The following is a 27,329-nucleotide window of genomic DNA, read 5'->3' as shown; positions in this document are numbered from 1 at the left end:
GCTGGGGCTCCCCCAAACCCCCTCAGCTCCCCCCGTGTCCCCTCACCCACAGGGGACCCCCCAAACCAAGGCACTGCAGCAGCCGGGGCTCAGCAATTTGAAAATAAACATTTCAGAGAAATGACATCGCCTTTCCTTACACAGGGCATGGGGAGGGGGCTCAGGAGCTCCTGGGGACCCCCAAAAGGACGGGATGAGGGTTCACCCCCTCCTAAAGGAACCCATTTGGGAGCTTTAACACACCTGTAACTCTCACCTTCCTCCTCCTCCTCCCTCTCCACCATTAAAAAATCCCCTCCTCACACCCAAACAGCAGCAAACCTTCTGTCACAAGCGAATCCAAACAACAAACACACAAACAACTTGTTGGGAGTAAAAAAATATGTTTTTTTTTTTTCCTTTTAATTACATCAGTTATCAAAGAAAACGACAACAACAACAACAAAAAAAAAAAGCAGTGGTAACAAAAATACAAAGCTCTGAGGGTTTCTCGTTTTTTGTTTGTTCTGTAAGAGGCTGAGAGAGAGCATCAGTGCAATTGTTTTAATTTAACTTCTGCTCTGAGTCCCTGCTGGCAGCATAGGAGTAGGCTTTGCCCAGCACCAGGCGGTCCCGCAGCAGCTTGAAGAAGGCGTAGTAATTGCTGAAGAGGATCAGAGCCAGCGAGATCGTCTGGTGCCACTTCTCGGAGGAAATGAGCGAGTAGAGCTGGTAGAAGATGACAGCCCCTTCCAGCAGGATCAGGATGTTGAGGATTCGCAGCGGTTTGCTGAAAAAGAACTGTGGGAGGGAGAGCGGGGTGAGGCAGCGGGCGGGAGGGCAGGATTGCTCTGGCTCTGGTGGTGGTTGAGAGCCCACCCTGGGCACTGCCAGCCCCAGCTGCACCAGCCCGAGGTGGGGTGTGGCAGATAGGGCCTGGCGTTCAGAAGATCTCGTGATGTTACGGGAAGACAGGGCCCCTGTCCCCTTAGATAAGAAAATTAACATAGGAATGCAGCCCCCTGAACCGGATTCCGGTAATTTTCCACTTGCCCAGTGGTAACTTTCCATCCCTACTAACCATAGATGGTAAGGACAGACCCTCACCTGACGTAGAAGCCCCCTAGACTATAAAACCCCACGGGAAGAGAGAATAAAGGCCTTTGATCCTCCACCATATTGGTGTCCCCGTGTTTCTTAGGCCCCAGCGACCCTGGGGAAGTAAATGAGCTTTGCTTGGTCGTATCCTATGCAAGCTGTTCCAGCTCCAGAGCTCAGCCCCAAGGGCACTGGGTGCCAGAAGCCAGCTCGCTCTCAGACCAAGGCCGCGGGTCAGCCCCTAGCAAGCAGGGAATATTCAGCTCTCAGTGATCAGGCAGCTCTTGTGATTTCAGCTTTGCTTGCTAGGTAGCTTTCCCTTGGCCTAAGGCTCCAGCAGAGGGTAGAGAGAGGAGAAGCAGAAGACGCTGGCTGTTCCACGAGTATGGCTTTATTGGAGGGTCTGTGAAGGGTCTCAGCTCTTCTTCTTCCCAGTTAGTAGGGGTACAGTGTGCTACTTTTATACCCTTGGCCTGGATCCAATCCTGACCAATGGCAAAGGTGTTAGAGTGACCATAAGTGACCAATGGTAGGGTTTAACACAATATTGCCTTACATGGCTATAGGGATAAGGTACAAGGCGGATGTCCCTATAATGTATGATATATTATATATCAATAAATCAAGCCTTCTGATGAAGGAACAAGATTCTGGTCCTTCTCTCACCACAGTGACTGTCTAAGGCTCCTGTAAGCTATAGGGATAAGGTACAAGGCAGATGTCCCTATAATGTATGATATATTATATATCAATAAATCAAGCCTTCTGATGAAGGAACAAGATTCTGGTCCTTCTCTCACCACAGTGACTGTCTAAGGCTCCTGTAATAGCTATAGGGATAGGGTACAAGGTGGATGTCCCTGGAGACAGGAAACTTCTTTGCTGCTGTGTCAGCATTCTATTCTCCAAGGAGCCCTGACTAAACCTGAGGGGTTTACTACAGGGAAGGGGGTCACCGTGCTGTTTCCTGAAACCAGGCCCCTGCCTTGTATCAGAAAGCAACAGTGGGGGGCTCGGGGGGTCCCTGTGCCAGCAGGGACAGGGGGGCTTACGTGGAATCGGAAGTGCGACACGTCCGAGGGCACGGCCACGTTGTAGTGACCCACGGCCTTGTAGACGTTCTTGCTGTGCTTCACCAGCACCCCCTGAGGCCACATGCACTCCTCAGTCCACCTGCAGGGAGCAAGAGCTGCCTTAATTCCACCTCTAGTGACCAAGAGATGCTTTAATCCCATCTGCAAGGGGACAAGAGATTGTTTAATCCCACTTGCAGCGGACAGGAGATGCCTTAATCCAACTGCAGGGGACAAGAGAGTCTCTAATTCCACCCATAGGGACCAAGAGGTGCCTTAATGCCACCTGAAAGGGACAAGAAATTCCTTAATCCATCTGCAGGGGACAAGAGATTCTTTAATTCACCTGCAGGGACCAAGAAATTCCTTAATTCCACCTGCAAGGAACCAATAGATTCCTTAATCCACCTGCAAGGGACAAGAGATTGTTTAATCCCATCTGCAAGGGGACAAGAGATTCTTTAATTCCACCTGCAGGGACCAAGAAATTCCTTAACTTCACCTGCAGGGGACCAAGAAATTCTTTAATTCACCTGCAAGGAACAAAAAATTCCTTAATTCCACCTGCAGGGACCAAGAAATTCCTTAATTCCAGCTGCAAGGACCAACAGATTCCTTAATTCACCTGCAAGGGACAAGAAATTCCTTAATCTACCTGCAGGGGACAAGAAATTCTTTATTCCCACCTGCAAGGGACAAGAAATTCCTTAATCTACCTGCAGGGGACAAGAAATTCTTTATTCCCACCTGCAAGGAACAAGAAATTCTTTAATCCCACCTGCAGGGGATGGGAGATTTTTTAACCCCACCTGCAAGGGGCTCTGCTGCCCCCCCAGCAGCAGTGAGGAGCATGGGAATTGTGCTCCCATTTGGCATTGTCACCATGGCAGTGACACCCTGCAGGTGGCTGTGGCCAGGAGCAGCAGGCACCGTGCCAAAACCCAGCTCTGCCTGGCAGGGACAGTGCCCAGAGCGTTTGAGCCAACACCTCTGCTCTCACTTTTCCTTGCTTTATTTCAGGCTGAGCTCCCCATCCACCCACCAACCCAGCTCCAGGAGAGAATTCCTTACTGGTGCTGCAGCACGTTGGAGCAGAGGGCAGGGTCCACCTTCTGCCAGCAGCCCAGGTGTGCTGCAGCCTTGTGGAGCAGGTCACAGTAGCGGGCAGGCAGCAGGTACTGCATGAGGATCACCGAGGTGCTGATGGAAACCAGCAGGAAGAGCTCGCAGGACCAGCGCTTGTCGTAGTACTGTGTGTTCTGAGGGGACAGTGGGGACACTGTGGGACACTGTGGGACACTGTGGACAGCCTCAGCTGCCCAAGGTGTCACCACACAAAGCACTCTGGCAGGTAAAATGAGCTCTGTGTGGAGCTGTTGAGCATGGAAAGGAAGAGCCCACGTGGGATGGGGGATGGAGAATTCCTGCAAAATATTCGTGCCATCTCCACCAAAACCAGGGAGGCAGCTCCTGATGCTCAGCTGATGGAGCACCAGCCCCTGAGGGCACAGGGACAGCCTCACTCCATCAGCACCAGACACTCAGAATTCAACCACCACAAGCAAGGACTGTGGCCACTCACTGTGCCACAGCCACCCCAAGCAAGGACTGTGACCCCTCACTGTGTCACAACCACCACAAGCAAGGACTGTTGCCTCTCATTGTCCCCCAGTGTCACCACAAGGAAGGACTGTGACCCCTCATTGTGCCACAACCACCATGAACAAGGACTGTGACTCTCATTGTCCCCCAGTGTCACCACAAGGAAGGATTGTCCTCCCTCATTGTGTCACAATGACCACAAGCAAGGACTGTGGCCTCTCATTGTCCCCCAGGGTCACCATAAGGAAGGACTCTGGCCCCTCATTGTGCCACAAACACCACAATCAAGGACTGTGACCCCTCACTGTGCCAAAATCACCACAAGGAAGGACTGTGGCCACTCACTGTGCCACAATCACCACAAGGAAGGACTGTGACTCTCATTGTCCCCCAGTGTCACTACAAGGAAGGACTGTGGCCCCCACTGTGCCACAAACACCACAAGGAAGGACTCTGGCCCCTCATTGTGCCACAAACACCACAAGGAAGGATTGTGACCCCTCACTGTGTCACACCCACCACAATCAAGGACTGTGACTCTCACTGTGCCACAATCAAGGACTGTGGCCCCTCACTGTGCCCCAGGGTCACCTCCCAGCCAGGCCTCACCTTGACGAACCACACAGGCACGAAGGCCACGTAGTAGGCACTGAGCATGGAGCTCACCAGCACCTCCTTCATGCGCCAGTTGAAGTCCATCTTCAGGAACTCCACCTCGTTGCGGATCAGGTCCGGGGACAGGCAGCAGGCGTGGCTGGGCATGGCCTCCATGCCGTACATCTGCCTCGTGTGCTGCTTCCAGGTCTCCTTGAGCACTGTCAGGTAGTCCCTGCCCCGGGCTGTCACCTCCCCCGTGTCCCTGGGGCCGATGTTGGTGACCTGGGTGAAGAGCCCGGCCTTGCGAAAGTCACAGTTCAGCTGGAGGAAGGGGATGTACATCCCAAACCTGGAAAGCACAGAGCTCTGGGATCACCATCCCCAATTCCCCTGTGGGGTTCTGGAAAAGCACAGAGCTCAGGAGCTGCATCCCATCCCACTGGGATCACCATCCCAAATCCCTGTGGGGTTCTGCATGGCACAGAGCTCAGGAGCTGCATCTCATCCCATCCCATCCCACTGGGATCCCATCCCATCGCATCCCATCCCATCCCATCCCATCCCATCCCACTGGGATCCCATCCCATCGCATCCCATCCCATCCATCCCATCCCATCCCATCCCATCCCATCCCATCCCATCCCATCCCATCCCATCCCATCCCATCCCATCCCATCCCACTGGGATCCCATCCCATCGCATCCCATCCCATCCATCCCATCCCATCCCATCCCATCCCATCCCATCCCATCCCATCCCATCCCATCCCATCCCATCCCATCCCATCCCATCCTATTGATTCCCATCCCATCCCATCCCATCCCATCCCATCCCATCCCATCCCATCCCATCCCATCCCATCCCCAATTCCCCTGTGGGCTTCTGAGCTGGATGAGTTCAAAGCTTGGAGCAACCTGGGATAATGGAAGGTGTCCCTGCTACTGCTGAATGATCCCAAACCAGTCTGGGATTTCATAATTCCAAAGGGAAACTCCCGAAAAGAGCTTGGAGCTCAAACACAGGCAGCAAATCTTTGGGATGTTTCCCCTTCCAGCAAATCCCTGTGGATATTTCCCTTTGCAGCAAATCCCTGTGGATATTTCCTCCTGCAGCAAATCCCTGTGGATATTTCCCCTTCCAGCAAATCTTTGGGATGTTTCCCCTTCCAGCAAATCCCTGTGGATATTTCCCCCTTCCAGCAAATCCCTGTGGATATTTCCTGTTGCAGCAAACCCCTGAAGATATTTCCCCCTGCAGCAAATCCCTGTGGATATTTCCCCTTCCAGCAAACCCCTGTGGATATTTCCCCTGCAGCAAATCCCTGTGGATGTTTCCCCTTGCAGCAGCAAATCCCTGTGGATATTCCCCCTTCCAGCAAATCCCTGTGGATATTTCCCCTTACAGCAAACCCCTGTGGATATTTCCATTTGCAGCAAATCCCTGTGGATATTTCCCCTTCCAGCAAATCCCTGTGGATATTTCCCCTTCCAACAAATCTTTGGGATGTTTCCCCTTTACAGCAAATCCCTGTGGGTATTTCCCCTGCAGCAAATCCCTGTGGATGTTTCCCCTTTGCAGCAAATCCCTGTGGATGTTTCCCCTTTGCAGCAAATCCCTGTGGATATTTCCCCTGCAGCAAATCCCTGTGGATGTTTCCCCTTCCAGCAAATCCCTGTGGGTATTTCCCCTTCCAGCAAATCCCTGTGGATATTTCCCCTTGCAGCAAATCCCTGTGGATATTTCCCTTTCCAGCAAATCCCTGTGGATATTTCCCCTTCCAGCAAACCCCTGTGGATATTTCCCTTGGCAGCAAATCCCTGTGGATATTTCCCCCTGCAGCAAATTCTTGTGGATATTTCCATTTCCAGCAAATCCCTGTGGATATTTCCCCTTGCAGCAAATCCCTGTGGATATTTCCATTTCCAGCAAATCCCTGTGGATATTTCCCCTTACAGCAAATCCCTGTGGATACTTCCCCTTCCAACAAATCCCTGTGGATATTTCCCCTTTCCAACAAATCCCTGTGGATATTTCCCCTTGCAGCAAATCCCTGTGGATATTTCCCCTTCCAGCAAATCTTTGGATGTTTCTACCAGGGAGGAGGAATCCATTTCCACTCCCAACATTTCCTTCTGATAGGTAACAAAACCCAGGAGCTGTTTGAACCCCTCCACCTGGCAGAGGAGCCCAGGAACAAAGGGAAAACAAAGCCCTGAGTTTTGTCAGCGCCACGGGAAAATCACACAACCCTTTTAATGAGTAATAATTAATAATTAATGCTGACATCAAGCTGAAAGGGGGCTGAGTGTCACAGATGTGTCCTGCCACCACGGAATGTGACCCAGCAGGAGGGAGAGGTGCAGGATAAACTCTGTTGATGAGAATTTATAAACTCTCCATGGGCAGGGACAGCTTCCACAAGGCCAGGCTGCTCCAAGAACCCCAGAGGGCTGCAGGGAGCCTCCCCCTGGATTTTTTGGGGGGATCCCCAATTCCAGAGGGAGGGATACTCACGGGTAGCACAGGAACAGGAGGTTGAGGAAGGAGTAGGTCCTGAAGAGGTGGATGATGGAGCGACACAAACTCCAGCCCGTGCCCGTGAGCACGGCGAAGCGAGTGAGCACCAGCAGGACGGAGCGTGGCAGGGACACCTTGCCACTCTGGGAGGCCTGTGGGACACAGGGGACATCGGGCACAGCTGGGCACAGCTGGGCACAGCTGGGCACTGCCTCTTCTTAAAGGAGAAAATACTGTGAAAAATCATCTGAGAAGGAATGGCAGTGCCCAGCTGGCACCAGGACAGGGAGGGCTTCTGTGGAATTTGGGATCTCCAAAACCTCTATGGAATTTGGGAGTGAGGAAAGATCTGTGGAATTTGGGATCTCCAAAACCTCTCTGGAATTTGGGAGTGAGGAGGGATTCCAGGGAAGGTCTGGAGGGTTTCTGTGGAATTTAGGATCTCCAAAACCTCTGGAATTCGGGCTGCATTGCTCAGGGAGTGAGGAGGGATTCCAGGTAAGGTCTGGAGGTTTCTGTGGAATTTGGGCACTCCAAAACCTCTCTGGAATCTGGGAGTGAGGAAAGATTTGTGGAATTTGGGCTCTCCAAAACCTCTCTGGAATCTGGGAGTGAGGAAAGATCTGTGGAATTTGGGCTCTCCAAAACCTTTGGAATTTGGGAGTGAGGAAAGATTCCAGGTAAGGTCTGGAGGGTTTCTGTGGAATCTGGGATCTCCAAAACCTCTATGGAATTTGGGAGTGAGGAAAGATCTGTGGAATTTGGGATCTCCAAAACCTCTATGGAATTTGGGAGTGAAGAAAGATCTGTGGAATTTGGGCTCTCCAAAACCTCTCTGGAATCTGGGAGTGAGGAAAGATCTGTGGAATTTGGGCTCTCCAAAACCTCTCTGGAATCTAGGAGTGAGGAAAGATCTGTGGAATTTGGGATCTCCAAAATCCCTCCGGAATCTGGGAGTGAGGAAAGATTCCAGGTAAGGTCTGGAGGGTTTCTGTGGAATTTGAGCTCTCCAAAACCTCTCTGGAATCTGGGAGTGAGGAAAGATCTGTGGAATTTGGGATCTCCAAAATCCCTCTGGAATCTGGGGAGTGATGAGGGATTCCAGGTAAGGTCTGGAGGGTTTCTGTGGAATTTGGGCTCTCCAAAACCTCTCTGGAATCTGGGCTGCATTGCTCAGGGAGTGAGGAGAGATTCCAGGTAAGGTCTGGAAGTCACCAGCACCCAGCACACTCTCCTGGCACTGCTCCCATGGGATGATTCCACACTGAGCATCCCTGGGGAAGGCTGGAGTGATGGAGAGAGCAGGAAAGAGGCAAAAGGGAGGAGAGAATCAATCACTACAGTCTGGCAGAGACAGAAATTCAGAGTCAGAGCCAGCAGGTCTGGGGAGCTCAGTTCTGCTCTCTGCTCCTCCCACTGGAAACCTCACCTGAGATTCTGACTTGGGAGCACCACAGAGGTTTTTAGGGGAGGATTGAGGGGTTTGGAATGGCAAAAGGGAGCCAGAGCTCTCCAGATCTCCTGGAAGGACAGCTCTGACTTTACTGCCACAGTGAGCATCCCTGGCTCTTCCCTGGGAAAGCTGGAGTGATGGAGAGAGGCAAAAGGGAGGAGAGAATCAGTCACTACAGTCTGGCTAAGACAGAATATCAAAGTCAGACCCAGCAGGTCTGGGGAGCTCAGTTCTGCTCTCTGATCCTCCCACTGCAAACCTCACCTGGGATTCTGACTTGGGAGCACCCCAGAGGTTTTTAGGGGAGGATGGAGGGGTTTGGAATGGCAAAAGGGGACCCACAGCTTTCCAGATCTCCTGGAAGGACAGCTCTGACTTTACTGCCACACTGAGCATCCCTGGGGAAAGCTGGAGTGATGGAGAGAGCAGGAAAAGAGGGAAAAGGAAGGAGGGAATCAGTCACTACAGTCTGGCTGAGACAGAATATCAGAGTCAGACCCAGCAGGTCTGGGGAGCTCAGTTCTGCTGGAAACCTCACCTGAGATTCTGACTTGGGAGCACCACAGAGGTTTTTAGGGAAGGATGGAGGGGTTTGGAATGGCAAAAAGGACCCAGAGCTCTCCAAATCTCTGACTTTACCTCCTTGACGACAGCCCCGATGAGGCGCCGTGCCAGGACGATGGTTGTCACCGTCAGCACGTTGAAGTCAATGAGGTGAAAGTTCTGTGGGGACAAAACCAAAATGATTCCATTTCCATCAGCACCAGGAACCCACACTCAACACAGAAACAGCCCCAAATTATTCTCTTTGGGGAATCTCTCTTCCAAGAGAATGCCAAGAAGACAACCAGAACCCAAAATGTGGGAAACAGGGAGCGGAAGGAGCAACCCTGAAGGGTCAGATGAAGTTTTTATCAAACATTATCTCTAAAACTTTCGGTTTTGTGACCTAAAAGCCAGCCTGGGAGCTGCAGGTGCCCTTTGGTGCTTACCAGGGAGGTGTGGGAGGGAGGGTGGGAGGGAGGGTACCACCACACTGTCTTGTAGATGTTGATGTAGTGGACGAAGAGGGCGACGAGGTGGCAGAAGAAGAGCTGCAGCTCGAACAGGACGCTCCTCTCCACGGGCAGCTCGGGGATCTTGCAGTGCCGCAGGGGGACGACGGTCTGGGCTGCCAGAGGGGGGCTGGACAGGCCTGTGCCCGAGCCACTCCTGCCAGGGGAGCCAACAGTGAGCAGGGGAAGGTCCTCCAGCTCCCCCCACAGCTCTGACATTGATGGGAAACTCGAGCTGTCGGTGGCTGGCACAAATCACAAATTTCAGGCAGATGTGAGCAGGGTTTTGCCCACACAAAACAATATTTGGAGCCAGGACATTTGATATTAATTCTCCTGTGTGGTTCAGAGCCGGGGTGAGCAGGGGAATGTCCTCCAGCTCTGAGATTGATGGGGAAACTCAAGTTACCAGTGGTTGGCATAAATCACAAATTTTACTCAGATGTGAGCAGAGATTTGCCCACACAAAGGAATATTTGGGACGTTTGATATTAATTCCCCTGTGTTGTTCAGAGCCAGGGCTGAGCAGGGAAATGTCCTCCAGCTCTGAGATTGATGGGGAAACTCAAGTTATCAGTGGCTGGCACAAATCACAGATTTCAAGCAGACATGAGCAGAGATTTGCCCACACAAAGGAATATCTGGACCCAGGATATTTGACATTAAATTGTTCAGACCCAGGGGTGAGCAGGGGAATGTCCTCCAGCTCTGAGATTGATGAGGAAACTCAAGTTATGGGTGGTTGGCACAAATCACAAATTTCAGGCAGATGTGAGCAGGGATTTGCCCACACAAAGCAACATTTGGACCCAGGATATTTGATATTAAATCCCCTGTGCTGTTCAGAGCCAGGGTTGTGCTGTGCTACCCAGTGGCTCTCTTAATTAATTGGAAGCTTTCAGAGCTCAAGTTGGTGTTTACATATCCAAGAGTGCTTGAACATGAAAGGCAGAGCAATTACACACAAGCCCTTGTTCATTCTTCACCTTCTGTTCACCTGAGGAGGAAAAACGAGTTTGGCCAGAGGAGCCTGTTCCTGTGTGAGCAGGCACAGGATCCCAGACTGATCCTCTGCATCAAAGGGAATTAATAACCCCCAGATTGAGCTGCAATCTCCAAATAAAAACAGGCAAAAGAATCTGGGTGTGGGCAGAGCACGAAGTGTCCCTGTAAACCCCCAGATTAAATTGGGGATCCAGGGAATGGGATGAGATTTAAGGTCAGGGAATGGGATGAGATTTGTGGCTGGGGAATGGGATAAATGTTAAGGTTAGAGAATCGAGCTTTAAGGTCAGGGAATGGGATGAGCTTTAAAATCAGGGAATGGGATGGGATTTAAGATCAGGGAATGGGATGGGATTTAAGGTCAGGTAATGGGACAAGTTTTAAAATCAGGGAATGGGATAGGATTTAAGGTCAGGTAATGGGATGAGATTTAAGATCAGGGAATGGGATGGGATTTAAGCTCAGGGAATGGGATGAGATTTAAGGGAATGGGACAAGTTTTAAAACCAGGGAATGGGATGAGCTTTAAGACCATGGAATCAGATAAGATTTAAGACTCTGGAATGGGATGAGTTTTAAGATCAGGGAATGGGATGAGCTTTAAGGCTGGGGAATGGGATGAGTTTTCAAACTGAGGAACAGGATGAGCTTTAAGATCAGAGAATGGGATGAGCTTTAAGGTCAGGGAATGGGATGAGCTTTAAGGCTGGGGAATGGGATGAGCTTTAAGGTTGGGGAATGGAATGAGCTCTGAGATCAGGGAGTAGGACAAGATTTAAACTCAAGGAATGGGATGAGCTTTAAGGTCAGAGAACAGGATGAGTTTTAAGACTGAGGAATGGGATGAGCTTTAAGATCAAGGAATAGGATGAACTTTAAGGTCAGGGAATGGGATGAGCTTTAAGGTTGGGAAATGGGATGAGCTTTAAGAACAGGGAATGGGAGAAGCTTTAGGGTTAGAGAATGGGATGAGCTTTAAGATTAGGGAATGGGATGAGCTTTAAGACCAAAGAATGGGACAAGTTTTAAGATCAAGGAATGGGATGGTCAGAGAATGGGATGAGCTTTAAGTTCAAGGAACAGGATGAGCTTTAAGGTCCGAGAATGGGATGAGCTCTGAGATCAGCGAGAAGGACAAGATTTAAACTCAAGGAACGGGATGAGCTTTAAGATCAGGGAATGGGACAAGTTTTAAGATCAAGGAACGGAATGGTCAGAGAATGGGATCAGCTTTAAAGCTAGGAAATGGGACGAACTTTAAGATTAGGGAATGGGACGAGCTTTAAGAACAGGGAATGGGAGGAGCTTTAAACTCAAGGAATAGGATCAGCTTTAAGAACAGGGAATGGGAGGAGCTTTAGGGTCAGAGAATGGGACAAGATTTAAGATCAGGGAATGGGATGAGCTCTGAGATCAGGGAGAAAGACAAGATTTAAACTCAAGGAATGGGACGAGCTTTAAGGTCAGGGAATGGGATGAGCTTTAAGATTAGGGAGTGGGATGAGCTTCAAGGTTGGGAAATGGGATGAGCTTTAAGCTCAAGGAATAGGATGAGCTTTAAGGTTAGGGAATGGGATGAGCTTTAAAGACCAAAGAATGGGACAAAGACCTAAGATCAAGGAATGGGATGGTCAGAGAATGGGATGAGCTTTAAAGCTAGGAAATGGGATGAGCTTTAAGATCAGGGAATGGGATGAGCTTTAAGCTCAAGGAATGGGATGAACTTTAAGATCAGGGAATGGGAAGAGCTTTAAGACCAGAGAACGAGACAAGTTTTAAGATCAAGGAATGGGATGGTCAGAGAATGGGATGAGTTTTATGATCAGGGAATGGGATGAGCTTTAAGATGAAGAAATGGGATGAGCTTTAAGCTCAAGGAATGGGACAAGCTTGAAGGTCAGAGAATGGGATGAGCTTTAAGATCAGGGAATGGGATGAGCTCTGAGATCAGGGAGTAGGACAAGATTTAAACTCAAGGAATGGGATGAGCTTTAAGGCCAGGGAGTGGGACAAGCTTTAAGGTCAGAGAATGGGATGAGCTTCAAGGCTGGGAAATGGGATGAGCTTTAAGATCAGGGAATGGGATGAGCTCTGAGATCAGCGAGAAGGACAAGATTTAAACTCAAGGAATGGGATGAGCTTTAAGATCAAGGAATGGGATGAGCTTTAAGATCAGAGAACGGGACAAGCATTATCACCAAGCTGCAGCCCCCCTGCCCAGCCCCGCCCGTGCCGTACCTGGTGCGGGAGCGCACCCCGGTGACCGAGGAGCCCGAGGAGTGCCCGGCGGCCCCGGCAGCCCCGGGCTCGCACAGCGGGTTCCGGCAGTAGGAGCTCCTGTTGGGACCCCGGCGTCCCCCGGCCATGCCCGGGGCTCAGGGGGGTCCTGGCTGCTCACTGCGGGCTGGGCTCAGCCCCCACCACTGCAGGGACACACCAGAGACGGGTTAATTAGCAGCGATTCGTTAGCATTGCTCACAGAGCCTCGCCATCACCACCCCGCCAATCCCAATTTCTCCAGATTCGATTTTTGGAGCTTGTCGCTCCAATAATCCCAATTTCCCCAAATTTAATTTCTGGAGTTTGTCGCCCCAGGATAATCCCAATTTCCCCAAATTTAATTTCTGGAGTTTGTCACTCCACGATAATCTAAATTTAATTTTTAGAGCCTGTCGCTCCAATAATCCCAATTTCCCCAAATTTAATTTCTGGAGCTTGTCACTCCAGGGTAATCCAAATTTAATTTGTGGAGCCCGTCGCTCCAGAATTTCCCCAAATTTAATTTCTGGAGTTTGTCACTCCAGGATAATCTAAATTTAATTTTTAGAGCCTGTCGCTCCAATAATCCCAATTTTCCCAAATTTAATTTCTGGAGCTTGTCACTCCACGATAATCCCAATTTCCCCAAATTTAATTTCTGGAGTTTGTCACTCCACGATAATCTAAATTTAATTTGTGGAGCCTGTCGCTCCAGGATAATCCCAATTTCCCCAAATTTAATTTCTGGAGTTTGTCACTCCGCGATAATCTAAATTTAATTTGTGGAGCCTGTCGCTCCAATAATCCCAATTTCCCCAAATTTAATTTCTGGAGCTTGTCACCCCAGGATAATCTAAATTTAATTTTTAGAGCCTGTCACTCCAGGATAATCCCAATTTCCCCAAATTTAATTTCTGGAGCTTGTCGCTCCAGGATAATCCCAATTTCCCCAAATTTAATTTGTGGAGTTTGTCACTCCACGATAATCTAAATTTAATTTCTGGAGTTTGTCACTCCAGGATAATCTAAATTTCATTTGTGGAGCCTGTCGCTCCAATAATCCCAATTTCCCCAAATTTAATTTGTGGAGTTTGTCACTCCACGATAATCTAAATTTAATTTGTGGAGCCTGTCGCTCCAGGATAATCCCAATTTCCCCAAATTTAATTTCTGGAGCTTGTCACTCCAAAATAATCCAAATTTCTCCAAATTTAATTTTTGGAGCGTGTTGTTCCATGATAATCCAAATTTCCCCATCTATTTCTCAAGGAGGGGTTGAGAATTCATCACTGTACAAGGAATTCCCTCTGCATCCCTGTGGTGTCATCCCCTGTTTTCCAGACTCAAGAAATGCTCAACAATTTGCCCCAAAAATTCAGAAATTTGGGATATTTTGGTATCATTTAGTGTTGGAACTGAAGGTCACAGTTTTTAAAATTATTATTTTATTTTTGGCTCTTTAGGATGGGAAGAAAGAACACATTTTTAGGGTATTTGTTGATTTTTGTTTCGATGGCACTGAGGTCAATGGGGTGAGCCCAAATTCAGCTTTCCCAGTTCTTGTTTGCCACACACACAAAATTCATCCCAAGCTTTCCCAAACTTCCTCTGGATCCTGTTAACCTCAGGAGAATCCACAGCAGATAAAAAAATCCCAATTTCCCAGCGAAATCTTGGATGGATTTTGGGGAGCTCTGGGAGGGCAAACAATGGGGGGAATGTGGGGTCCAGGAGGGAAATTGGAAATGTGGGGGAGCATAAAGGGAAATTTGGGGGTAAAATTTGGGGTCTGGGGGAGCAGCTGGGGCTGTGCAAGGGAAATTTGGGGGCACAAATGGGGGGTACAGGGAACATTGGGAGCTCTGGTGGGGCTGCAGGAGAACTTTGGGGATCCCAGAAGCTCTGAGGGAGAAATGTGGGGGCTCTGAGGAGAACATTGGGAGCTCTAGGTGAGAAATTTGGGGGCCCTGGTGAAGCTCCAGAACACTGGGAGCCACAGGAGCTCTGAGGGAGAAATTTGGGGGCTCTGAGAGAGAAATTTGGGGGCACAAATGGGGGTACAGGGAACATTGGGAGCTCTGGGGGAGAAATTTGGGGGCACACGTGGGGCTGCAAAACACTGAGAGCCACAGGAGCTCTGGGGGAGCTCTGAGGGAGAAATTTGGGGGCACAAACGGGGGTACAGGGAAAATTGGGAGCTCTGGGGGAGAACTTTGGGAATCCCAGAAGCTCTGAGGGAGAAATCTGGGTGCCCTGAGGAGAACATTGGGGGCTCTGAGGGAGAAATTTGGGGGCTCTGAGGGGAGCACGGGGAGCTCTGGGGGAGCTCTGAGGGAGAAATTTGGGGGCACAAATGTGGCTGCAAAACACTGGGAGCCACAGGAGCTCTGGGGAAGCTCTGAGGGAGAAATTTGGGGGCACAAATGAGGCTGCAGAAGAGCATTGGGAGCTCTAGGTGAGAAATTTGGGGGCCTGGTGAAGCTCCAGAACACTGGGAGCCACAGGAGCTCTGAGGGAGAAATGTGGGGGCTCTGAGGGGAGCACTGGGAGCTCTGGGGGAGAAACTTGGGGGCACACGTGGGGCTGCAGGAGAACTTTGGTGTGGGGGCCCTGAGGAGAGCACTGGGAGCTCCAGGGAAGAAATTTGGGGGCGCTGAGGGGAGCATTGGGAGCTCTGGGGGAGAAATTTGGGGGCCCTGGTGAAGCTCCAGAACACTGGGAACCACAGGAGCTCTGAGGGAGAAATGTGGGGGCTCTGAGGAGACCACTGGGAGCTCTGAGGGAGAAATTTGGGGGCACACGTGGGGCTGCAGGAGAACAATGGGGGCCACAGAAGCCCCCAGTGAAGCTCCCAATTTCTGAGGGAGAAATTTGGGGGCTCTGAGGAGAGCATTGGGAGCTCTGGGGGAGCTGTGAGGGAGAAATTTGGGGGCACAAGTGGGGCTGCAGGAGAACTCTGGGGACCCCAGGAGCTGTGAGGGAGAAATCTGGGGGCACACGTGGGGCTGCACAAAAGCTCAGAGGGGCCCTGGCGCTCTGAGGGCGCACCGGGACCCACAGCGGCTCTGAAAACCCCACCGAGCTACTCCGGAGCCGCCCGGGAGCGCCATGGAAAGCTCCATGAGGGCTCCCCGAGCCCGCGGGGCTCTGAGGGGCTCCGGGCGAGGCCGCAGCGCGGGAGCCGCCCCCATCCCCGCGGCGGGGCGGGGCGAACCGCGGGGCTCTCCCGCGCTCCGCGCTCCGCCCGGGCCGCTCCCCGCCAGCTGCCGGGCGGGTTCCCCCCCTCAGCCCGTTCCGCCCGTTCCCCTCCCGGCCGCGCTGCCCCCGGCCCGGCCTCCCTCACCCATCGCCGGCCGCCGCTCCGCCTGCGCCGGGCACAATATGGCGGGCGGGGCGCGACGGCGGCCGGCGTGGGACAAGCTGATGCGGGGCGCGAACGCGCGGAAAGCCACGCCCCCTTTGTGTGTGGCCACGCCCAGCGGGCAGCGCGGTGTCACCTCCCGGTGTCGCCTCCCGGTGTCACCGATGGGAACGGCGGCAATCGCAGCCGCCAGATGTCCCGGCAGCCCGTTATGGCAAGCGATGAGTAATCCTGGCTCCACCTCCGCTCCTGGAGGGGTTTCAGCATCTCTGCAATTTTGGGGTTTTTACCCCAATTATTTGTTTGGTTTTGTGGGGTTGGTGGTTCAGCATTGATGGTTACACAAAGATGAGAGGCAGCCCTGCTTAGCGTAGGGAAAATCGGCCCTGGAATGAATGGATTTGCACAAAGACAAAAGTTGCTGGATTTTTGGTATTTATTTTTTTGGCTGGTTTGGAGTGCCCAGCCCTGGAGGTGTCCAAGGAGTGACTTGGACAGAGCTTGGAGGGCTTTTCCAACTTATATTGATTCTGTACAAAAGCATAAAAAATCAGGAGTGGCCACACACCTGATGTTTAAGAGAATCCTCTAAAGGTACCAAGATATCCCTAAAAACCCAGTCAGGCCAAAAAATGCATCTGGAACGTGATGGATGAACCTTTTTTTGGTCCAAAACTGGCGGTAAAATTCCAAATTCAGCGGTAAAATGAACACCTCCATCGGGAAACAGTTTATATTGCAGTTTTCCAACAGGCAGCTGGAGATCCAGGGGAGTTCCCAGGATCCAAGGGAGGCTCTGGTGTTCTCCAACACTCCCAAAAAAAACCCTGGCAGATTCCCATTTTCCACTCACAGCAAACAGAGCTTGAACCGATCCTCTGGAATCAGCTCCCTCTTGGCAAAAGGAGCAAAAGGAGCGTGGAGAAACATTCCCATGGAAACATATGGAGGGCTCAGCTGAGCTGTGCTCACACCAGGGAGATTCCTGAGGGGAAAAATGAGGGAAAAACATCTCCATGCCAGCTGGGAGCCCCATGGACACTGCCCAGCCCGCAGGAATTCCTCCCCCTCACTGCCCACGGCTCATCCGAGGGGCTGGAGGCTGATCCATGGAGGAGAAATATCCTTATCCATGGAGGAGGAATTCCCTGATCCACGAGGGAGAAATTCCCTTATCCATGTAAGAATTTCCCTGATCCATGGAGGAGAAATTCCCTGATCCATGAGGGAGGAAAACACTGATCCATGGAGGAAAAATTCCCTGATCCATGAGGGAGAAATTCCCTGATCCATGAGGGAGGAAAACATTGATCCATGGAGGAGGAATTCCCTGATTCATGAGGGTGAATTTCCCTGATCTGTAAGGGAGAAATTCCCAGAGCCACAGAGAAATTCCCTCATCCATGAGGGAGAAATTCCCTGATCCATGAGGGAGGAATTCCCTGATCCATGAGGGAGGAATTCCCAGATCCATGAAGGAGAAATTCCCTCATCCATGAGGGAGGAATTCCCAGATTCATGGAGAAGAAATTCCCTGATCCATGAGGGAGGAATTCCCTTATCCATGGAGGAGGAATTCCCTGATTCATGAGGGAGGAATTCCCTTATCCATGGAGGAGGAATTCCCTGATCCATGAGGGAGGAATTCCCAGATTCATGGAGAAGAAATTCCCTGATCCATGAGGGAGGAATTCCCTGATCCATGGAGGAGGAATTCCCTGATTCATGAGGGTGAATTTCCCTGATATGTAAGGGAGAAATTCCCAGATCCACAGAGAAATTCCCTCATCCATGAAAGAGAAATTCCCTGATCCATGAGAGAGAAATTCCCTGATCCATGGAGGAGGAATTCCCTGATCCATGAGGGAGAAATTCCCTGATCCATGGAGGAGAAATTGCCTGATCCATGGAAGAAAAATGCCCTGATTCATGAGGGAGAAATTCCCTGATCCATGAAGGAGAAATTCCCAGATCCATGAAGGAGAAATTCCTTGGTCCATGAGGGAGGAATTCCCTGATCCATGGAGGAGGAATTCCCTGATCCATGAGGGAGAAATTCCCTGATCCATCAGGGAGAAATTCCCTCATCTGTGGAGGAGAAATTCCCTGATTCTTGGAGGAATTCCCTGATCCATGGAGGAGAAATTGCCTGATCCATCAGGGAGAAATTCCCTCATCTGTGGAGGAGGAATTCCCTGATCCATGGAGGAGAAATTCCCTGATCCATGGAGGAGAAACTCCCTGGTCCATGATGGAGGAATTCCTTGATCCATGAGGGAGGAATTCCCTGATCCATGGAGAAGAAATTCCCTGATCCATGAGGGAGGAATTCCCTGATCCATGAGGGTGAATTTCCCTGATCTGTAAGGGAGAAATTCCCAGATGCACAGAGAAATTCCCTCATCCATGAGGAAGAAATTCCCAGATTCATGGAGAAGAAATTCCTTGGTCCATGAGGGAGAAATTCCCTGATCCATGAGGGAGGAATTCCCTGATCCATGAGGGAGGAATTCCTTTATCCATGAGGGAGAAATTCCCAGATTCATGGAGAAGAAATTCCCTGATCCATGAGGGAGGAATTCCCTGATCCAGGGAATCTTGGTCCATGAGGGGGGAATTCCCTGACTCATGAGGGAGAATTTCCCTGAGAAATTTTCCTGATAAATTTTCCTCCCCAGAAGCTCCAGCTGGAGCCTTTCCTGCTCTCCTCCTCCTCCAGGCTGCTGGAATCCCCCTGATCCCAAATTTTCTTTGGGACAGCAGCAGGAGGGCTTAAGGAGGTAAAAATGCACATTTTTTTTCTTGGCTCTGCTCATGGCAGATGCTCTCATCTAAAATTCAGATTTGTTTCAGCTCTGGACAGGGAATCCAGCTGTGCTCTCCAGCTCTGCTGATCCCAGCTGGAATTTTGGGGGTAAAATATCAAACCAGTGTGCTTTCAGTGAGGCTGAGAGGTAAAAAACCCCAGAAAAGCTGTGAAATTCCCACCCCTGGAGTGCTGGAATGGTGGAAATGGCCTTGCCATGGCACTGGAGCAGTTTAAGGTCCCTCCCACCCCAGAGCATTCCCTAAATCCATGATTCCATCAAATGAAGCTCGGAGCCATTGAATTTATTGAAATAATGCAAACAGAAAATGGAAAGCAAGGGTGAGGAAGGGGCAGGGGATGAGGTTCCTGCTGGGGACACCTCTGGAATTCCAGCTGTTTTCCTTGGATTCACTCCCCACAAAGGACAAAATGCAGCTTTGGGCCAGCTCAGAGCAAGGCCAGGCTGGGATTTTACACTGGAGCTGCTCCCACCCAGGGAAAAAGTGAAATGAAATTTTCTAAAAAAATCCCTTTGCCAGGATTTTCCCCCTGAGAAACCTCAGAAAAAAATATAAACAATAATTATCTGATTGCTTAGAATGTAGTCTGGAGGCTACCAACAAGTGCATCTTTGATTAGTTCCATGTTAATTATTTTTAATTAATGTTCAATCTCAGTCCAGCTGTATCAGACTGGTCAATCACAAGTTTTTATTATCATTCTTGTTTAATCTTCTAATGTCTCCTTTCTTTTTCTTTAGTATGGTTTTAATATATAATTTTTTAAAAATATAATATCATAAAATAATAAATCAGCCTTCTGAAAACGTGGAGTGGAATTCCAATTTCTCACCTCTAAAAACACCACAAACCTGGGAATGCTGAACCAGGGAGCAGGGGGGTTTCCCAATAAAATCCTGACAATAAAATCCTGACAAAACCAGGATTTTATTGGGAAAATAAATATTGGGAAACTTCCAGAGATGTGAACAGAGCCAAGAACAACTGAGGGGTTTTCTCTGGAATGGGGTCTTGCCCAAAATCCTACAAAAATAACAAGATGTGGATGGGAAAACAGGGAGAGGAAAAAAAAAAAAATCCCTGGTACTTGGGGAGCAGAATTCCAAAAAAAAATTCCCAAAATTTGGGAAGCACAGAACCTTCCAGATTTCTCTGCGATTCCATGAAATTCCTGCATCCCAAGGCACAAATCTCATCCCAAAAAAATCCCTTAAAATGCCCCAAAAACTCAGCTCAGGAGCCTCAGGGAAGCAGCTTCCCCCTTTTTATTTTTTTTTGGTATGGATCCAAGGGAAAAAATTGGAATTTAGCAGCTCAGATGGTGCCACCCCCACGTTGGGAACTCAACAAGGGGCTGTAAAAAATAAAAAATCCCCCAAAATTCAAAACTCACCCAGCTGGTGCTGGCCCTGCTCTTCCTCCTCCTCCTCCTCCTGTTGAGTCACAGCCCCAAATTCCTGCAAATTAAAAGGAAAAAAAATTGTGAGGATCCTCACAAAGAGATAATAAAAAAAAATTAAAAATAAAATAAAAAAAGGGAAAAGAAAGAGAGAGATTCCTGCATGCAATTACACATGGAGGAAAAACATGCAATTCAGCTGAGCTATGGACATTTCACAGGAAACAGCAATTCTGGGGGGGGCTAAAAATTGAGATTTTCAAACAACTGAGCAGAATTTGGGTTTGGTTTTTTTTTTTTTTGTTGTTTTGGCAGTAGCAGGACTAGCTTGGATTCATTTTACATCTTTTATCCTTTCAAAATGCAGGATATTTAAAGATCCCTTTTGGCCCAATAAATTCCATCCCCAGTGCATCTGCCAAGGGCACGTTATTAAAAGTTATTGCTAATTTATGCCACGTGGGTTGGTTTAAATGTTTATATTTAAAATATTTTGTTTTTTTTTTCTTTTTTTTGGGTTTTTTTTTCCCCTTTTTACATGAAATTACCATCTGAAGGGTCGGCTGGGGAAGAAGTTTACGTCACAGGTTTATGGAAAAGAGAAATGTGCTGGATTAAAATCAGACATTTAGGGTTTTACCTTTTGGGCTTTGCGGTGCCTGTTTTACACATCCTGAATTCTCCTGCTGAGAATTTTCCTTTAAAAGGGGGGGCATGGGCTGAGCTTTTCATCACATTATGCCCTGAAAGCTGACTCCAAACCAGTGTTGAAAATTCAGTTATTTGCATTTTAATAACAATCTACAAATACAACTTTTGTGTGGTTTTTTTTTAAATTAATTTTAAATATTCCCCTCCATTCATGCGCTGCAGTTTTTTTTTGGTTTTTTTTTTTTTTTTTCCTAAAATTTTATTTTTCACCCCCGAGCAGTTTAATCCTCTTAAAAATTCCAAATTCATCTGCTGAATGGGAAATAAACCATGAAGCATTGATTTTTTTTTTTTTTTAAATAGAAATATTTTTTTAATGAAATATCTCTACATCCACACCCCTCTCACAAAGGATTTAAGGAGCAGCTGCAGCACTGTTCACCAACAAAAAAATTGCTTTTTTTAAGGGTTTTTTTTCCAAGGAAAAAGCAGCAAAGGGGGGTTACAGAAAAGAAATTCCTTGGAATTCTCAGCATTCCTACTTAAACCAGCCTCTGGAATATTCACCTGAAATCTGAATCATCAAGCAAAGAACAATCAAATTTCCCAAATTAATTCAGATTTCTGGCTCCAAAACTGCTTTCAGCAACTTCCAGGGGGTGAAAAACAATTTTGTTTTTTTTTTTGTATTTTTCATATTTTTTTAAAAAATAAATTTAAGCTCGAAAAAAATTTTTGTTTTGTCACGAGAATTACCAAAAAACCACCATGTTTTAGAAATGCCTCCACAATTTTAAATAAATAATAATAATAATAAAATAATAATAAAAAAAGGCAAGTTTAGAATGGATTTAAAGTTGTTTGGAAAAAAAAAAAAAAAAAGAAAACCTCCAAAAACAAATGACAATTCATCACATTTACTTTGATTAAAAAAGGACTAAACTTTATTGACAGATTTTGAGACAGACATTTTGACAATTTTTGAGCTACCTAGTTAGGCAGACTTTACACAAAATGTTGCATTTTTCTCTTCCAGAACAGAGTGGGAGGACAGTGTAATAAATCCAATTTATCTGATGTACAAAGTGAATTTTGGGTTGGTTTTTGTCTGTTTTATTTTAAATTTTGTGGTTTTTTTTGTTTTACAGCTGCAGTGTCCCTTTTTATGCAAAGCTCGTGCTGAGATACACTTGAAGAAGTGGCTGGGACTGCTTGAAAATGAGATTTTTTTTAGGGTGAGGTTGAAATTTTCATCATTTTCTGCCCCAAAGGGCTGCAAAAAAATCAGAATTTTACAGGTCTACATATGGAATATTCTTTTATCAATATGGGTAATCAGAGCCATATTTTGGGGTTTTTTTTCCCTTAAAAATTGTTAATTTAGAATTAAACCAAAACCCTTTTCCACTGGAAAAATATTCCCAAGCATATCTCAACACTGCAGGGGGGGCTAGATTTCAAAATCCACATAAGAAAAGTCAATTTTTTTACCAACCTAATTTTTCTTTTTAAGTCAATTCTCTTTAGAAAATGCTATTTAATTTGTTTTGGAGGATCCTTTGGGTTAAAATTTAAACTTCAAGATTCACCAGCAATCTCCATTTAAAGGTTTGGCATCTGAAGTTTTTTTTTTTGGTTTTTTTTTTTTTTTGTATTTTGTTTTTTTTTAACGGTGGCAGCCACTACTGTTACATTATGATTTTAATTCTTAAAAAATAAACCCTGAATTTTGAAATGTAGCCTACTTTGGGATTCTGCAACTACAACCTTTATGGGTTCCTTTAAAACAAACTTTAAAACTTTTAACAAAACCTTAATTTCAGCACTAAGCATAGCACGTCACTTTTGGAAACTAACATTTTTTTTTATTTTTTTTACTTGCTTTTTAGGATATTTTTTTTTTGCCTTTTTTTTCCTTAAAAAAAGGTACAGCTTGTTTGTTGGTTTTTTTAAAACCTAAAAATGACAAAGAAAAAAAGCCATCTACACACCGAAAGAAGAAAAAAAATTAAAAATAATAAAAATTAATTTTTTTTTTCCTTTTTAAATGTATTTAAAATTCATCACTACATACAGAAGCCAAAATGCAAAAGGGTGAGGATGGAGAGAAATAAAAAAGGGGCCGGGAAATAAAACAGGGAGACAATTACTTGTTTGCTTAAAGCAACGGGGGAATCCTGGGAGATACAAGAACCAGAAATAAGAGTTTGCTCCTAAATTGGGGTTTTTGGCCCCATTTTTGGGGTCAGTAGCGGCCGTAGGGGTGCTCCCTGTAGCCCCCCTTGACCGGGCGGGCTGGGGGCGCCTTCAGGGAGGGCCGGGCTCCGTTCCAGTCGTCCTGGCCTGGGGGGAAAGGAGAAAAAGAGAGAGAAAAGGTCAGGGATGGACGGAGGGAGGTGGGAAAGGGGATGGGGGAGAATGGTTGAGGAAAATGGCTCCTTAAAATAGGTCCTGATCCCCCAAAACAGGTCTCTAAAAGCAGGTCCTGATCCCCAAAAATAGCTCCCCCAAACAGCTCCTGATCCCTCAAAACAGCTCCTGATCCCCAAAACCAGGTACCCAAAACCAGCTCATGATCCCTCAAAATAGCTCCCCAAAACCAGGTCCTGATTCCCAAAATCAGCTCCTGATCTCCCAAAACAGGTCCTCAAAACAGCTCCCCAAAAACAGCTCCTGATCCCAAAAACCAGGTCCTGATCCCCAAAACCAGCTCCTGATAATCAAAAACAGCTCCTCCAAAACAGGTCCAGATCCCCAAAACTAGCTCCCCAAAACCAGCTCATGATCCCCAAAAATAGCTCCTCAAAAACAGCTCCTGATCCCCAAAAATAGCTCCTGATCCCCCCAAAACCAGCTCCTGATCCTCCAAAACAGCTCCTGATCTCCCAAAAACAGCTCCCCAAAACAAGCTCCTGATCTCCAAAATCAGCTCCTGATCTCCCAAAACAGGTCCTCAAAACAGCTCCCCAAAACCAGGTCCTGATCCCCCAAAACAGCTCCTGATTCCTCAAAACAGCTCCTCAAAACAGGTCCCACAAACAGCTCCTGATCCCCAAAACCAGGTACCCAAAACCAGCTCCTGATTCCTCAAAATAGGCCCTGATCCCCCAAAACAGGTCCCCAAAACCAGGTCTGGATCCCCCAAAAATGGCTCCTGATCCCCAAAACCAGCTCTCCAAAACCAGCTCCCGATCCCTCAAAACAGCTCCCCAAAAACAGGTCCTGATCCCCAAAAGCAGATCCTGATTCCTCAAAACAGCTCCCCCAAACCAGCTCCCGATCCCCCAAAAACAGCTCCTCAAAACAGGTCCCCAAAACCAGCTCCTGATCACCAAAGCCAGCTCGTCAAAACAGGTCCTGATCCCTCAAAACAGCTCCCACAAAAGAGCTCCTGATCCCCAAAAATAGCTCCTCAAAACAGGTCCTGATCCCCCCAAAACCAGCTCTCCAAAACAGCTCCTCAAAACAGGACCCACAAACCAGCTCCTGATTGCCAAAACCCACTCCCCAAAACAGGTCCAGACCCCCAAAATCAGGTCCCCCAAACCAGCTCCTGATCCCCAAAACCAGGTACCCAAAACCAGCTCCTGATTCCTCAAAATAGGCCCTGATCCCCCAAAACAGGTCCCCAAAACCAGGTCTGGATCCCCCAAAAATGGCTCCTGATCCCCAAAACCAGCTCTCCAAAACCAGCTCATGATCCCTCAAAACGGCTCCCCAAAACCAGGTCCTGGTCATCAAAAACAGCTCCTCCAAAACAGGTCCAGATCCCCAAAATCAGCTCCCCAAAACCAGCTCCTGATTCCTCAAAACAATTCCCCAAAACAGCTCCTGATAATCAAAAACAGCTCCCCCAAAACCAGCTCCTGATTCCTCAAAACAGCTCCCCAAAACCAGGTCCTGATCCCCCAAAACAGCTCTGCAAAAACAACTCTCCCAAAAAAAGCTTCACAAAAGCAGCTCCTGATTCCCCAAAACAGCTCCCCAAAAGCAGCTCCTGATCCCCAAAAATCCAGTTTGTGATCCAGCAAAACAGCTGGACTAAAACAGCTCCTGGTGCCCCAAAATCCAGCAAAAGTGGCTGAAGGCAGCAGGAGGCAGGGAGGGACCTCTGGAATCTCTTCCCAAGGAATTCCTTGGTTTATTTTGATTTTTTTGGGTGAATTTTATCCCAGCTCATTCCTCCCCTCATTTTTACCCTCCCAATTCTCTCCCTGTCCCATAGGTGGGGAGTGACAGCAGGGTGGGGTTAAATCACCAAATTTTGGCTCAGCCAGCTTAAATGGGCTTGATAATTAATATAATAATAATAATAATAATAATAATAATAATAATAATAATAATAATAATAATAATAATAATAATAATAATAATAATATTATAATTATGTATAAATTATATATTAAATTAGTATATATTATAATTGTATATAAATAATTATTTAAAAAATTCATTATATAATAATTGAGATTAGCTAAGTTTTGCCTAACTCAAGAGGCAAGGAGAGGCTCCCTCATGACATTTTAAATCCAATTTTTGAGCAGATTCCCATGCTCAGGGTTTGTGAGGATAAAGGAAGCAGACGGAACCATAAAAAACCCAGCCCATGAAAAACCAGACTGCAGCACAAGAGCTGTGAGAGGAAATCCAGACCTCCTGAAATATTCTAAAGCTTCAAGGAAATTTAAAATATTTCCAAAGATTAAAAATAGATTAAAAAAAAAAATCTTGATTTTGAGGAAAATCAAGCTTGAGAAGAACCTAAACCCACAGAGAGCTTGTTCAAACTTAAATAAAAAAACCACCGTGAGTTTTTTCCTCAGTTTTTTTATATCCAGATATTGGAAAACAGCAAATTGATCACAAGCAATTCCCAATTCCTTCCTGATCCCAAAATTCCCAGACATACCATAAGCTTCATAGGTTTCCTGTGCCTCCCCATGTCCATAATCATAATATTCTGTATCCCTGCAAAAACAATGAGGTGGTTACACACAGGGAAATCTCATTCGCACATTGTCACCAAAACAGGGAAAGAAAAAAGGGGGAAAAAGGGGAAAAAAAGGGGAAAAAAAGGGGAAAAAGGGGAAACAAAAGGGAAAAAAAAGGGGAAAGAAAAGGGGAACAAAAGGGGAGAAAAAAGGGGGGAATAAGGGGGAAAAAGGGGGAAAAAAAAGGGGGAAAAAAAAAGGGGGGAATAAGGGGGAAAAAGGGGGAACAAAAGGGGGAAAAAGGGAAGAAAAGGGGGGGGGAAAAGGGGGGAAAAAAGAGGGAAAAAAGAAGGGGAAAAAAGGGGGGAATAAGGGGGAATAAGGGGGAAAAAGGGGGAAAAAGGGGATAAAAGGGAAAAAGGGGAAAAAAGGGAAAAAAGGGGAAAAAAGGGGAAAAAGGGGAAAAAGGGGGAAAAAAGGGGAAAAAAGGGGGAAAAAAGGGGGAAAAAAGGGGGGAAAAAAAGGGGGAAAAAAGGGGGAAAAAAGGGGGAAAAAAGGGGAACAAAAGGGGAAAAAAGGGCGAAAAAAGGGCGGAAAAAAAGGGAAAAAAGGGGGAAAAAGGGGGAAAAAGGGGGGAAAAAGGGGAAAGAAAAAGGGAACAAAAGGGAAAAAAAGGGGGAAAAAGGGAAAAAAGGGGGAAAAAAAGGGGAAAGAAAAAGGGAACAAAAGGGAAAAAAAGGGGGAAAAAAGGGGAAAAAGGGGGAAAAAAGGGGAAAAAAGGGGAAAAAAGGGAAAAAAAGGGGGAAAAAAGGGGGAAAAAAGGGGGAAAAAAAGGGGAAAGAAAAGGGGAAAGAAAAGGGGAAAGAAAAGGGGAACAAAAGGGGAAAAAAAGGGGGAACAAAAGGGGAAAGAAAAGGGGAACAAAAGGGGAAAAAGGGGAAAAAAGGGAAAAAAAGGGAAAAAAAAAGGGGAAAAAAGGAAAAAAAGGGGGAAAAGGGGGGAAAAAGGGGGAAAAAAGGGGAAAGAAAAAGGGAACAAAAGGGGGAAAAAAGGGGGAAAAAGGGCGGAAAAAAGGGAAAAAAAGGGAAAAAAGGGGAAAAAAAGGGGGAAAATGGGAAAAAAGGGGAACAAAAGGGGAGAATAAGGGGGAAAAAGGGGGGAAAAAAAGGGGGAAAAGGCCATGCAGGATTGCTGTGGGAAGAGGGAATCGCACTCACCCCTGGCCCTGGCTGTAGTAGCCCTCGTAGCCCTCGTAGCTCTGCTCTGCGTACGTGTCATCGTAGCCCTGAGAGCGTGGGGACACAACAGTGTCACACCCCCAACTGCATCCCAGTGATCCCTGGTGATCCCAGAACCATCCCACTGATCCCTGGTGATCCCAGAACCACCCCACTGGTCCCTGGTGATCCCAGAACCATCCCAGGAGTTGGTGGGATCCCAACACCATCCTAATGGTCCCTGGTGATCCCAGAACCAGGAGTCAGCGGGATCCCAACCCCACCCCACCGATCCCTGGTGAT

At 47.6% G+C, this 27,329-nt stretch overlaps 2 protein-coding genes across 4 annotated transcripts in view; both read right to left on the bottom strand.

Annotated features, from left to right (window-relative positions):
- Positions 1-386: 386 nt before the first annotated feature.
- Positions 387-23,109, bottom strand: TMEM39B (transmembrane protein 39B). 3 transcript variants are annotated; one of them, XM_074555796.1, is made up of 10 exons: positions 23,029-23,109; positions 20,222-20,285; positions 12,618-12,802; positions 9,312-9,531; positions 8,959-9,042; positions 6,864-7,018; positions 4,362-4,698; positions 3,222-3,409; positions 2,130-2,250; positions 387-780 (listed from the first exon to the last, which is right to left on the bottom strand). In XM_074555796.1, the coding sequence occupies exons 3-10, from the start codon at positions 12,743-12,745 to the stop codon at positions 544-546; spliced, it is 1,470 nt and encodes a 489-aa protein (XP_074411897.1). In that variant the 5' UTR covers positions 12,746-12,802; positions 20,222-20,285; positions 23,029-23,109; the 3' UTR covers positions 387-543. The 3 variants fall into 3 exon arrangements, with proteins under 3 accessions (XP_074411897.1, XP_074411896.1, XP_074411895.1); XM_074555795.1 differs by lacking the exon at positions 23,029-23,109 and adding an exon at positions 15,982-16,984 and having other exon boundaries at positions 388-780; positions 20,222-20,253; XM_074555794.1 differs by lacking the exons at positions 20,222-20,285; positions 23,029-23,109 and adding an exon at positions 15,982-17,204 and having other exon boundaries at positions 388-780.
- The window catches only part of KHDRBS1 (KH RNA binding domain containing, signal transduction associated 1), a 26,026-nt gene continuing 20,631 nt past the window's right edge, over positions 21,935-27,329 (bottom strand). Inside the window, exons 7-9 of the mRNA XM_074555797.1 lie at positions 27,027-27,094; positions 25,788-25,846; positions 21,935-23,221 (exon numbers count right to left, since the gene is read on the bottom strand). Coding sequence (XP_074411898.1) covers positions 23,124-23,221; positions 25,788-25,846; positions 27,027-27,094 — 225 coding nt within the window. The 3' untranslated portion in view covers positions 21,935-23,123. The remainder of the gene's footprint in view (positions 23,222-25,787; positions 25,847-27,026; positions 27,095-27,329) is intronic.

The sequence above is a fragment of the Zonotrichia albicollis genome, chromosome 20 (assembly GCF_047830755.1).
Source record: "Zonotrichia albicollis isolate bZonAlb1 chromosome 20, bZonAlb1.hap1, whole genome shotgun sequence".
NCBI lineage: Eukaryota > Metazoa > Chordata > Aves > Passeriformes > Passerellidae > Zonotrichia > Zonotrichia albicollis.
The sequence above is the reverse complement of the archived record's forward strand: the minus strand, read 5'-3'. Positions and strand labels throughout refer to the sequence as shown.